Raw genomic sequence first — 14,331 nt, 5'->3', positions numbered from 1 at the left:
TACTGACCCAATGGTTAGATATAATTTAGCTCTGAATCTCACTGCCTGGCAGAAACCACTGAGTCCAGCCAGACTGGGAGATAGGATCCAGGAGGACATGCAAGTTATTCTTTCACCAGCAAGCAGCACCCATTCTGTGCACCAATGTTTTCCATCTCACGGTCAAGGTGGTGCTGCCATTTTGTCTTTTGTGCTTAAGGTCTCTTCGGATGGCTCTTTTGCAAGGTGTAATTCCTCCTACTTTACAGAAGTAATGAAGAGGACACAAAGAATAGAGGCCAGATACATTTTCCCCTTCCTAGGCTTCTTCCCCACAGAGATGCTGAAGCAGAATGCCTGAATTTTCAGTGTTAAAACAACAAAATGGCCAGAAGTACCAAAGGCAACCAGCTAAAGAAGGGTAACAGAGCACTCTGAGAAGTGATTTAATTCAATTTAGTGGCATTTGTTGAACTCCTACAGAGTGCCAACAGCTCTGCCAAGTGATAAATTTAACAGAATGAGTATAATGATAGAAAACACATAGATTAGGGTACATTTGATGAGCACAGCAACAGAAGTGGATACTGGGCACAGGCAGGAGAACGACTTATACTAGAGGTAGAGGCATTCAGGAGTGCTGCCTAGACTAGGGAACTTCAAATTGGGGTTCCAGAAGATTCAGGAAGCTGGGAGAAGTCATAAAATTCCAACAAAAAACATAGTATACACAGGATTCAGAGGTGTTGATTTTCACTTTGTATTTTGAAAAGATTACCCTGATTTAAAAAAATATATATAAAAGAGCAGATGAGAAATGCTGGGAGTAGACATATGGTAAGAAAAATTCAGAAATGAGGGTTCAAATAAGACTAATACAGTAGTGTAGGTAAGGCCTCAGAGAAGGCAGGGGATAGAGCAGGAAGACAGAATTGAGGACTTTAGGTGGAATGACTAGGACTGGGGGTTGGATCATGGGTGTGGCTTATGGAAGAATCAGTCTTACCTTAGCTGACCAGTCCCCAACATGGATCTGGTTATGTGAAATATACCAAGCTCATTTCTCTAGGGAAAAAAAAAAGTTGACCTATCTGTACAGAACACCTTATAAGCACTATATTTAAAAAAAAAAAAAGAAAGAAAAAGAAAAGAAAGAAAGAAAGAAAAAAGGAAGAGAATGAAATATTTTGTTGCTTTTAAGACTGGGTAATAGTTGTGTTTGTAACTCTTACCTCAGATTTTATAGGATTTGGTCAGAAAGTGCTCTTTTCTTGATTTTGCAAACATAATCCTTCCATTTCCAGAGATGCAAAAATGTACTCAAGATGTGAGAAGATGTCATTAGTAAAAATGTCAGCTTCCCAGCCCCCTAAAAATTATTAAAAACATATTTTAGAAATGTGCTATTAGAAGAGCTCAGACAGATTTTCTGAAATAAAAAATGAATCCCAAATGTTGCATGGATGGTTTCAGATAGTCTATATTCTTTGCTATTCAAACTATATTTTTTCACTCTCTTTAATGAAACTATTTTATCTCTTGAAACTCCAGCTGAAAAAGAAAAGACTAGAGAAAATGTTGAACATTCAGCTACAACTCCAAATTGATACCATGGAGGCAATCATAATGAAAACAATAGCTAAAATTTATAAAGTACTTCCTATATTCCATACACTGTGTTGGGCACTTTACATGGGTTCATTTATTTATTTTTTACATCGATCCTATAAAATAGGAAATTTTGTTATAACCATTCAATAGATAAAGATGCCGAAGGTTAGAATAGTTAAATAATTTGCCCCAGAAACAAAGGGCAGTAAGTGGAGGAGTTAGGTTCAAATTCAGGTTCACTGAAGTCCACAACCCATCCTCTTACTCACTGCACAGTGCCACTTTCCTGAACAGCTCAAGTCCCTTCTGGATTTTCCTTTCAAAAACTAAACTTAGAGATCTTTCTTATCTCTTTCCCTGAGTTGCACATTCTTTTGATAATACCACAGTCCTTCTGTACTGAAAGACCTTATACAAAAGAATATGATGTTCAGGGACTTCCTTGGCATGACGTAGTTGGCCATTCTTTTTATCATTTTTCTCCTTTTACCTGTTTTCTTTTTTTCCCCTTGTGAAAAGAATGTTACAAACTTGTGAAAATAAGGTTTTGATCCTTATTTTCACTGGGCTTGGTCCCAGTGAGTGAATCATAGAGCCATATATATGAGCACTGCCAATGTTCCAGGAATCACAGAAAGAACTTTACAACAACATCATAAGGAAGGTCCAAGAGTTAGACCCACCTTACAGATGAGGATCCTAGGGCTTTGAAAGTTTAAATATTTACTACAAAGTCACCCAGCTGACAAGAAGTTAAGTCTGAATTAGAACTCAAACCTGTTGATTCCAAAACTTAGGCTGTGCTACAAGTTCTCCTTTTTCTGCACGGTTTTGATAGGCTCTGCTGATACCAGATTCACTCTGATGTTTGTGAAGATAAGAAGAATTCTATACATGTAAACTTCCTGATTAACTTGAGGTCAGAACTGATACCTACCATATATCTAGTGAATATTATATGTCAATTATGTATTGAGGACCTGTAATCTCACCACGGTCAACACAACTATGACAGTTCCCATTTATGTTAAGTGTTTAAAGTGAGTCTCAAAAAGATAAGGTAACCTGCCCAAGGTCTCTGGGTTAGTAAGTGGCAGACAGCAGGGCTCCAAACCTTACACATGGCTACCATGCTACACCATCACTTGTTTTTCTCCTTGATTCTGGAAAAAAAGAAAGAAAAAAAAAAACATATTCCAACAAAGAGTCAGTGTTGAAAATTATCTGAAGATTATTACTGAGGTTTTAAATTACACAGTTTAACTCAACTGTTGGGGTTGTTTCTCTTGCCTTGGTTACTCATTGTTTTTCTTAAAAACTCTTTCCAGAAACCTGCTTCTTCTATTCTGTACTCTTCCCTCCTCCCTAGTCCACTTCAAATGGGAAGCAGAACAGTACGTCCAGGTCCCATTTTTCTTGCTTGATCATCAAGAGCATGTAAAATATGGTGAGATATAGCCTGAGTCAGCTCCTCACCAGACTGACATCAGTAACCACTGATATTGCTAAGCAACACCACAGAGGAGCTGGCTGCGAATTAAGTGACAAATTTATAAGAAGTCAGAGTATCTGGGGACTCACTTGGACATTTTATTATGAACCATCTGGATGATCCACAGTAATGACCACACATTATTGTTCACTGTTCAAAAATGATAATTCTCACATAATTATATTGACACCTCCCTCTGTGATCCAAACCTACCTTTCGGAACTTTGCCTTGGACTTTCCAAGACTCCAGATATTTCCCTGCAAGATCATTTGGGATATTTACACTTAATAAGCAATTTCTATTCCTCTCAAATTAAAATTTAAAGCAAACAAAACAAAATCACTCTCTTGGCTTGCAAAATGGGGGAGTTGGATGGTCAGGACTAAAGATAATGAGGGGGATTAGTCACAGGCTCATCACAGCTCAGTCTGCCTAACATGAGCACAGTGGTGGTCCTAGAGGAATTTGAGGTCTGACACTCAGTCTAATCCAGAGGTGAGCAGATTATGGTATCCTAATAGGTGAGGGATATAAGCTTTGAGGGAGACAAAGAAATAAACCAGAGTCCTTGATCCTCTGAAGCAAGGTGCCTGGAAAGAATTCCTTCTAGTTCTAACAGTTGGTCTCATTCATTCATTCAACTATTATCTGTAAGAAAATTGGACCAAGCAACATGATTTTAAACTAAGGGCTACAGATTGATATCGCCATGTTATTGTTTTTGTAATTTGGAATTAGTTGGCAGCATTTAAAAAAAAATCAGGAGAGTTCACATAAAAATCCAAATATCTGGCTTTCATTGGATAATCAAAAGATCTGTCAATACACACCTGACTGCATTCCCGCATGGAGAGGAGAATTGGAGCTGAGTGACTGCTCTACTTTTTAGACATGTGCTAGTTTTCCATAATCCCCACTACTCCCTATTGTTTCCCCAACCTGCTTTGCACATCTGTGTGCCTGGCCCCTGTAGTTCATTGGTGCCTTATCAAGATGCCTACTATGCTGCAGTCACTAGGGATCTTTCTGACTCATCTTTTGTCCACCAATGTGGCATCAGCATTTCTTAGAGGTTGGGGCCTTAGAATAGTATCAACATAGGGACATAAACAAGGAAGTACATGAGAAGAGTGGGAAGATTAATCACAGCAATAACAAGTCAGTGTGTCTGAGTTTGCAGGAAACTTGACAAGGGAAGACTGAGGATTTCATGAAGGGGCTGGATTCAAAGGGCATGAAGTAAGATGACAACACTATATGACAGCTGTGTGTGTGTGTGTGTGTGTGTGGTTGTAGATCCTACTTGAAACTCATTCAATAGCTGATGCCTGATGACTATTTTAGTTCATTCTGTACTTCTGTAGCAGAATACCTAGACTGGATAATTTACAAAGCATAGAAATGTATTTCTCACCATTTTGGAGGCTGCAAAGGCCAAGATGAAGCACCAGTGGGTTTGGAGTCTGGTAAGGGCCCACTCTCTGCTTCCAAGATCTGAACACATGTCTCTGAAGGAGAAGAATGTTGCACAGTCCCACGTCAGAAGAGCAAGAAAGAGAACCCACTCCACAGCCCTTTCTTAGTGGCACTGATCAATTCTTGAGGGCTCCGTACCTCCCAAAAGCCACAACACTGTTGCATTGGAAATTAAGTTTCCAATTCATGAATTTGAGAGGATACGTTCAAATCATAGTAATTACCCACAAGCTCAGCTCTTTATTTTCCTTTGCAAAGTTCTTGCCTTCCTACCAAAAGCCTGAGAGGTTTGAATCTCATAGAACAAAAAGAAGTGCTCATTAGCATAGCCTGGGAAGAGTCAGATGTGAGAAGAACACCATAGGACAAAATCATCTCTGTTAACACCTCGCGTATGACATATATGTGCCACATATTGAGAGCAGCTGTCCCCAGGCAGTCGTGTACACATTTAAGAGCCTCTTAAGGAAGTTCAGTGCTCGAACATCGATCCCCCGCAGAATGTTAAGAAGAGCTTCTGCAATGAGTCAGTACTTTGAAAGCTTTTTTGAGTGAGGTTTAGAATTTGAAGGTTAAAATATTCCTTTCCTTCCAACTTGTGAAAGAAGTAAGGATTCTTGGTGGTTTCCTCATTTAACCTCCATCTCTTAAGGTGTGTGTGTGTGTTTTTTTTTTTTAAGTTTTAAAAAAAATCACTGAATAGGATTTAACCAGCTTGCACTAGATGTTCAAAGGACCTAATGAAGAGGGGTCCTATTATTAAAGATGCTGGCACCACCCCATAGACATGTCTCAAAGTCATTGCTCTTTTCCTCATTTTACAGAAGACACAGGTTCAAAGAGGTCACCCAGATCCTGAGTAGTAGAGCCTTTGCATTAGCTGTCTGCTCAGTGTCACTCAGACTCACTCTAGTTGTATAGTAATGCCCCGGTAGCCACAGAGGAAGAGCCACATCAGTGCCAGCCCTTCTTGACTTCGGCAAATCTGGGGAAGATCAACAAACCAAAGCCCCCTGAGCTGCACTGCCATTTGAAGTGTCCATTTGTACACCTTATTTAAGAAATGTAAGCAGAGTGTATAGTGTGAGAAAAGCACCTTTCTGTGTTCTGCTGGGACCCATCTAAGGAGGAATAGAGTCTCTCCACCTCCAACATAGGGACAACTTGTGGGAGAGACAGGCTCCCATGCAAACATTAAAAGAAAAAGTAGGAACACTGATGATTCCAGAAGTGGAGGGTCCACATCTGCTACCCAGGGATAGTCCATATTTAAGTTCCTTAGATCTGAAAGTAGCAAGCAGAATTCATGAAGAGACCTTTTTTAAATACTGGCCCTGACATTGTGGGATATCTTTCCTTGTTGAGCCACAATTCCTATTTTAAACCTCTATAAGGAGTGTTAGATTTGTTTTTAAAAGAGTGTACAATATGTGAAGCCCCTGAAATGCCCTGCTCCATATCCCCTGGATTCTCCTTCGCTCTTCCTGTGATGCTTGTAATATGATAGCTGCCATGTCAATCGATAGTTGTGTGTGTCCTCATCTCATCTAGACTTCACAGCTGTCTTAGGGTGAAAACAATCAAGTCCCTTTGGAGCTGAGTATTCTAAGGTTCAGAGAGGTGAAGCCATTTGCTCAAAGCCACACATCTCATATGTGGCAGATCTTAGGTCCAGACCTACACTCCTGAATTCATATTCTAACTTCCATGTACTAGTGAAAATAATCCTCCATGAATCTGGTGTGATCCAGTAGTTGTACACACCGTATAAGAGGGTTTTACCAAGAAACTACAGTCTGTGCTGAGAAAGCCTTAATTTTTAGGTCTTTGTACATAGGTCAGACCAAGACCAAAAAGAAACTAGATCTTTGAAAAAAATTAAGCAATCCTTATTTTTCCCATCATCTAATACTTAAATAATAAATACTTGCTCTCATTGATTTCTTTCATATAAAATGAATTAGCATAGGTCCTTCCATTGACTTTCCATTTTATATATCAACTTTCAAGTTCTCAAATGTAAGAAGTCATTTTTCTACTGTTCCCTGTTCTGGGATTTATGGTGGGGTAAGGGTCAAGAATGCCAGAAGCCTCAAAAGTAAAGCTAAGAACTACAATGTTGGGAGAGCTATGTCTGTGTACTTCTCAAAAAGGGAGGAAGTTAGGAGCCAGAAATGCTAATTCTAATTCACACATTCTTTAAGACTGATGGCAAAACTTTTACTTTGATTTTGGCAATCGTAAAGTGTAGACAAGAAGTCACAGGTACCTTACATCCTGGTAGTTAGATTCTGGCAAGATTGGAAGAAAGTGGATTAGTAAAGGTTCATACCTCAAAGATGCAAGAGCTTGGACACCTGTGTCCCCAGAGGGCCTGAAAGCAAGTACATGATCCGATTATAGGCTCAACTCAAACATCAGCCACTGGGTTCTGTAATGATTTTTTTCAGGCCATGTGGCCTTCTTAAAGAAATGTTTATAGAGAAGAGGTACCAGATGGGACCAGAATGATAGGACAGGTGAGCCACATGACTCTTCCAATCCTCATTGCCTCTTGCTCCATTGATACAATGAACGTTACTACATGGGATTAAGCAACACCCTCTTGAACCTCCTCCCTTCTACCCTAAAGAAACTCAGCTGGGATCAGGCCCAGTTTGAATCCTAATCCAAATAAGTTGAAGGTGCCTTGGCTTTTCATTATGGGGAGCGTGCTGATGAGAAGCCACGTTCCTGCACAGGTGAGTCTGTTCATTCCTTCCAGCTCCTCTCAGCCTGGCTAGGCCTGGCCACAGGCTGTCAGTAGTGGCTATTGGCCACTCTTCATGAGGCATCCTGGGCTGTAGGGCAACAGCCAGGTGCGTGATGAGCTCTGGCTTATGCGTGCATGTTGTGTTTGTCCTGGTCGCATGTCACACTCCTCAGCCTGCGCCTCTCAAGGCCTGGTTCAGGAAATAGGGCTGCCTGCCTGTTCCGCATGAGGCTGCTGCTCCCCATCTCACCATCCAGTGTGAAAGACTGTTTTCCAACAGGCTGGTTTCCTCCTCCAACCTTTACTGCCTTTTCCTTCCTAAGCTACAAACACCATTTCCTTCTCTCAGGCAGAAACTGCTCCCTCGACTCCTGCCTCCCGGTGCTTTGAGTTGTCCACCTACCACTGTTGTTCTGCAGCTTTTCACTACTCTTATTCCACCATTGTTAGCCTCATTTGTGGTATGTTGTGCCCAGTTCCTGTCCCTCTGTCATCATCTAAGGAAGCAGCTATCAATCTAGATATTGCCACCGTGGCAAGAATGTATGCATTTTATCAGACAGGAACAGTTTCACATTCTGACTATAAATATAAATATATAGTGATGATTAAATAATATGTTTGTATTTATTGATGTATACCTGGTTCCACAAGAGATGAAACTGAGAATAGTATCATCTGCCACAAATCGAGGTGTGACAATTTGGAACTGATACATGAAAACAGGTGTGCACATACAGAGAGGTTTGCATCAAAAATATGGATCCATAAAAATGCAATGGAATTTCGTCACCGTACAAAATATGGTTTACAGCCAACTTTGCAAACACAAAACCACCCAGGTTCTGTTTCCTGAGCAAATAATCATGAATGCCAGCTGCTTATTTCAGTATTTTACCTGGGAGAAGGAAGAAAGGCTACAAAAAATTAGTTGGATGATATAATTCATCAACTTACTACAAGATTACACACATACACACAACCACATCTATTATCTGTGAAGCCACTATGAATATGTTTAATATTTATGAAGGTATTTAGATCATTTGAGAATTCCAAACTTGTGCAATGTTGAATGTATAATAGACTATTGTTTCTAAAATACCAGAAAAAAAAAAAAATATATATATATATATATATATATATATATATATATATATCCCTCTGAAGGCAATTCCCAGAAGTCATAAAATATTTTCTTATTTACACAAAATTCATTTTCTTATTGAAGAACCTGCATTTTTTTTAAGGTTCTGGGAGGGAGAACTCAAAGTATTTCCAATAAAAGTCAAAATAGGCAGATTTTTGCAGAACATAAAAATGAGGTGATTTTTCTCCCCAAGACACAATTTGGTACTGGTATATCAAAATAGCTTTAGATAAAATTTTAGGCATGTGAAAAGGAATACATGGAAAATGTATAATATAATAATCCAAGAATATTTATTGTTGCATTTAAAGCTAGATCTTTTCTCTTGTACACAAACCCATTGATTAGAAATTGATTCATATGTGGATCTCCAACAGCTGCCCAAGTTAATGGGCCATAGAGCATTCTGCAGAATCACGGGAATATCTCTTGAGTCTAATTAATTTCTTGAAGTTTATTGGGAGAGTGTTGTCATGACCAAGAAAAATACATTTAACCTTCTCACAGTGTTGCTTAGAAGAATCTGGGATTTTCAGACAAGCAAGAATAAAGTTTCTATTTTAAAACCAAAGTAAGAAAAAAGAAGTGATGCATTCCCTCCTTTCGTCTCCCCCCATCCCACCGGCCACACCACCAGCTGACTGGGAACGAACTGTCTGCCAGTGGTTTCCCTTCCAGGCTAATCCAGTGGTGCCCTGCATACAGAAGAGGGGCTGTGGGTCCACCCATCCCTACTGTTCACACCACGGCAGGCCAGCAGGCGATGACGCCTTGATCTGTCACCTGTCTGCAACGGGCAGTGTTCCCTGGGAGTATGCCTCACTCTTGCTCCCTCTCAGAAGCACTCAACACCAGAAACAGCTCTTCCCAGCATGCTTTGCACACAGCAGAGTTTTCTGCCTGAAGTTTAAGAAGTTAAAGGAAAGTTTAAAACCTGGTTTTTCATTTTGGATTCTCCCAGGTAGCTTTCTTATTCTCTAGGAAGCACTTCTGTTGGAGAAAAACTGTGCAATGAACTCCTGGGGCTGCTGAACCAGGGCAAGAAATACCAGGGTCCACAAGCTTTCATGGACCTGGACATTGTCCTCGTCCAATCCTTCTTTTTTGCTGGAGGGTCACCTCTATAAAAATCATAGAGCTAGACTTGGCCGGGGTGAAGTATCTGTGCCAAGTATTCTGTTTCATTGGATGTTAACATATTCTGTAATGCAGGGCACATCCTACCCTCTGTAGAATAATATATTTTAAGTGATTTCTGAAAATGGGCTGTGAAAGCTGTCTGCCACATGGCCCATGTTTGCACATCTCCATATAGTTACGATCGCAGAATCTGACAGTGTAACTCTGAATCTGATTAATTAAGAATGTGTAAAAACAAAGTTCTTGCATTATAGCTCGTTCCTTATCTTTGTGTCTTTTACTGTGATATTGTAGAACTTGGATCATATGGAAAACTAAAATATTATGACACAATGACTGAAGAAGGTAAGAATGATTTTAGAATTGTATGCATTGGCTCTTTCTTTCCTTTTTCTTTTCTTTTCATTTATTGTGTCCGTTGCTTGCCCATTTCTTAAATCTTTCTTTTTTCCTTTTTGCATGACTTCAGTGACATTGTGTGATTTATTATTTGTTCTGCACTTTTGTCTAGTTTTTGCCATTGTATTTATTTGGAATTGGAGACGTGCAATACCATGGGTAATCATGTTATTCCATTCAAACAATCCAAACCATCCAGTTGTGTAACACACTCAGAGAAATGGTGTCGGCAGTTTAAAATACAAGTAAGCACTCACACATTCACAGCACTGATTAGAAACACTCATCTTATATGCCCTTGATTTCAGAGAGGGGTTATGTTCTGATGGGTTTCTGATTTATGCAAAGTAATGAGAGATCCAAAGTAACTCAACATCCCAAACCTGCTTGAAACTCAGTTCTGGTGCAGAAGGCTCATGTCCTCAGACTCAGACAAGAACTTTAGTCTTGGAGGCCAGGGACACCATTCTGGCCAGTGGAATTTTCTCTACGGGGACATAACTCTGTGAGATTGAGCATATCATTTGAGCCATTGTTCCTCAGATTTATTTTTAAATGTATTTGGTAATGGATTCCAGGCAGTACCCCCAGAGGACAGCATTGTTCCAAGCAGAATCGTTTTTTTCTGAATTAAGTTCAACATGGAACAGCAGTTCGAAATTTTTAAATTCTTGTAAAAGGAGTTGTTTTATGGACTTCTCCCCGGTAGTATTCATAAGTGATGAAAACATTTGAGGTCTTTACATGACTTTTACACTAACAATAAATCAAAGGGCACCCTGGTATGGGAATCAGCTAATTTTATCTTTCAACATGAGAGAGAAATTCCCAAATGTGTTGCATATCTTGCTTTCAGTTTCCAATATTTCTAAGTTGCCTTAGCTTGCCAAAGGTCTCCTAGTTGCTTTGCATGTAAGAAGTGAATCATCTGACAGCCCTGGGTAAGAGGAAGCCACTTCTCAGCCCCACCGCACTCTGGCTTCTGCACAACACCTGGTCCCTTCTCCATTACTATCCCGTGCTTTAAATTAACCACTGCGAAGCTTTTCAAAGCAGCAGGCCACTATTAGGATCTCAAACTGGGCCCTCTCAACCTCGTGGGGGAAATGTAATCCCTTGGATAGTGAAAAGTCCAAGGGCAGAATGCTACCTGCAGGAATAAGCATCCTATACCACAAGGGGACAGAAAGGACACTGCATATCTTTAAAGGAAGGATCCTGGACCAGTTATTATTTTATTCCTGGTTTGGGGAGAAGGGTTTGCTAACTTTTACCTGGCCCATCACATATCTTCACTGTACTTCTTTATACCACCTTGCCCACTGCCCTCCACCCTCAACTCCTATTGCCAATATGCCTTTGTCTCCTGGTCACCTCAGTGTCCCTTTCTTCCTTATTCTGTTCCTTTCCTTCCTTTTTTTCACATCCTCTGAGCAAATGTCACTGTCCAAGTTCTCCCTTCCTCTCTCCTCCCTGCCCTAGACAGTTCAAGATCACGTGGAGAGGCAAATGTGGCACTTCCAACCTGATGATAGCACGTAATAACGATTGGGCTTCTGAAGCAGGAAAGCAAATCAAATTAATACCTGGAATGTGAACCAAGGTCCTTAGCAGAACTGTCAGATTGTGTTTGGGGCCTCATAGGTTGGCTTTAACATTCACTATCCTTCTTGACTTTCCTGTCCCCTTGTGCATATCCCACTGGGTCCCATCATAGGTGAACATTCATCCCCATTACGGTCACAACTTATATAGCTAAGGCAGAATTTTAGAATGCGCTTCTATGAATGCAAGCTTCATATGATGTTACCAGTTATTTTGCAACAACCAAAAATAAATTAACTTCCTAGTTAAATAAGTTGGAAAGCTTCTGAGTTAAATAGATTTCTTTCCCACGTGATTTCTTGGAGCTTCAATATGCTGCTATACACAGCAGCTTATAGCACATCCTAAGGCGGAAGGAACACACAAGATTTCCCAGACTTCTTTGATCTGAGAACTGTAACAAGGAGCTTCTCATGGGACCAAGGACAGTGCTGGCTAAGGTTAATCCTTCTCCTGAAATAGGAACTTCTGAAAGATTAAAAAGTCTTCCTAACACATAGCAATCCCTCTCAGGTACCAGTGAAAATAAAATTTCAGAAAAGTGTTTAACCACCTTGAATCATATCCTTGGGCAGCTGATTCCCTAAAAGCCAAGTCTGGCTTAACCCTAATCCTGGGATTCCTTCAAAAAGACTCGGAGCCAACCAGGAACAGTGGGCACACCTGTGATGCCAGCCACTTAGGAGGCTGAAACAGGAAGATCCCACATTAGAGGCTAGCCCAGGCAACTTAGCAAGATCCTGTGTCAATATAAAATAAAAGTGTGTAGCTTGGCAGTAGAGCATTTGCCTAGAATGTGTGAGGCCCCAGCTCCATCCCCAATACTGGGAAAAAAAAAAAAGACTAAACTCAGTAACTTCAAATCTGGCAATTTCCAGGCATGACTTATTCATATTCTTAAGGGCCCTTCTCCTCTCTTTGAAAAACAGTAAGAATAACTCTGATAGATGTCATTTGCATGCTGTGCAATTTAAGAAAGTGTAATAAAAAGGAAGAAGTTGGGGGCAATTACTGTAAACTATCTAGCCTTTGGGAAATACTGCCCTCCAGCCAGGCATTTTCACAATTTCATAGCTGTAACTAACCCTTGAGCAGGACTTTATTATGATTGCTTATGTGACTAGTCACTATGTATAATATTCTGGACGTTGTGTGAGGCCAGCTACTTGGGATGAATCAATATCTCTCTCTCTCTCTCTCTCTCTCTCTCTCTCTTTTAACTCCCTAAGTGAATCAATGCAAAGATATGTTATATACAATACCCCATATCCAAAGAGGAATTGGGCAATGATTTCCAAAAATACAGCATTGTCCTGCACATATTTTGTTCATTATTTTTAAGCACCTACTGTGTACAAGTTACTCTGTAGGCGCTTTAGGGAAATAAGACTAAAAGGTGGGAGATTAGCTCCCGTGGGGCTTTCAGACCAGGGAGAGAAATAGCACACAGCTATCCTTGAGGTGCCAAGAAAAAGTGGTAAGTCCTGTAGGTGTCCAGAAGATGTGGATTGATGACAGGAGGAGGAAAGGTGGCTTCGATGAGCAAGGGAAAGAGATTTTGTGGAGAGATTTTATAGTCTTTGAACTTGGCCTTAAAAGATTAGGAAATACAGGATAAATTGGTAAAGAAAGGTGGAAGGGCTGACCCTCCAAGCGAGAGGGATGAAAGGGGTTGGGGGGACGCACCTGTGCTTCCTGGCTGCCTCCGACCTGCCAAATTCAGACTGGGGCTTTACAGATCATACATCATCTAGTCTTTATCATGACCACATAAGCATATTTCATTAACAATAAGAAAACCAAGGCTCCAAGAGGTATCTTGTTAGATGAAAAAAATGAAACTCAGAGTAGCAAAGTAATTTGCTCTGGGGATCCAGAGGTAGCAGGTAGGGACACAAGACCTGAACCTGGGACTATGTCACCTAGAGTCCCTGCCCTCTTCGTAGCCCTCAGATTACTGCACAAGGTGCATGTGAGGAACAGGGGCAGTGCAATTGGCTACAGTGTAGGGAATGGGGCGGAGGGGGGGGGTGCGGGAAGGACCAATGTAGACCATGGACCAAGAATAAGAATGTCAGAGTAGACAATGAGCTACATATTAAAAAAAAAATTTACCCTACTCAAACACTTTACTGTAAAAAGTTTATTTTAATAAAACAATATACCTACTCTCAGACACTGGGCAAAATTCCTGCATTTGCAAAGTTTGCCCTTGCCCTCGGAGCCCTTTCTTCCCCTCCCTTGGCATTCAGGTGAACTACCTGAACTGGAACAGCTCCCTGGGCCACACCCCCCTCCTCTCCCAGCCCAAGCCAATCAGACTCTTGTCCCCTCATTCAGTCACTCCTAGTGCATTCACTCATTGACACCCAGGAGAGGCCAGCCGCTAGATCGGGGGCAAGGCCTCTGGAGTTAAGACAATACTCCTAAGTGAATCAATGCAAAGATATGTTATATGTTATATACAATACCCCATATCCAAAGATATGTTATATGTTATATACAATACCCCATATCCAAAGAGGATATGGGGCATTGTATATAAAGGCAGAGAGAAGGGATCGATGCAGACCTAGGTGCCAGGGAGTCAGGTGGAAGGCATCTCGCTCAGCCTTGGGAAGCTAGACCACGAGAAACTGTAAAACCCACAGCCCTGCACCCAGCAGGCCTTGGCACCATTGCCTTATTCCTGCTTCACGAGTCGACATGCTACCCAACCAGCCACC

General features: G+C 40.8%; 1 protein-coding gene across 4 annotated transcripts in view; it reads left to right on the top strand.

The window, feature by feature from the left end:
• The window catches only part of Slc24a2 (solute carrier family 24 member 2), a 226,330-nt gene that overhangs the window by 155,277 nt on the left and 56,722 nt on the right, over positions 1-14,331 (top strand). For 2 of the 4 annotated variants that reach the window (XM_058586377.1, XM_058586376.1), the window contains one exon: positions 9,896-9,946. The exons of the other annotated variants lie outside the window; for them this stretch is intronic. In XM_058586377.1, coding sequence (XP_058442360.1) covers positions 9,896-9,946 — 51 coding nt within the window. The remainder of the gene's footprint in view (positions 1-9,895; positions 9,947-14,331) is intronic. 4 annotated transcript variants of the gene reach the window in all.

This window comes from Marmota monax, unplaced genomic scaffold (assembly GCF_021218885.2).
Source record: "Marmota monax isolate L192 unplaced genomic scaffold, Marmota_monax_Labrador192_F-V1.1 WCK01_AAM20220418_F8-fsc00033, whole genome shotgun sequence".
Taxonomy (NCBI): domain Eukaryota; kingdom Metazoa; phylum Chordata; class Mammalia; order Rodentia; family Sciuridae; genus Marmota; species Marmota monax.
The sequence above is the reverse complement of the archived record's forward strand: the minus strand, read 5'-3'. Positions and strand labels throughout refer to the sequence as shown.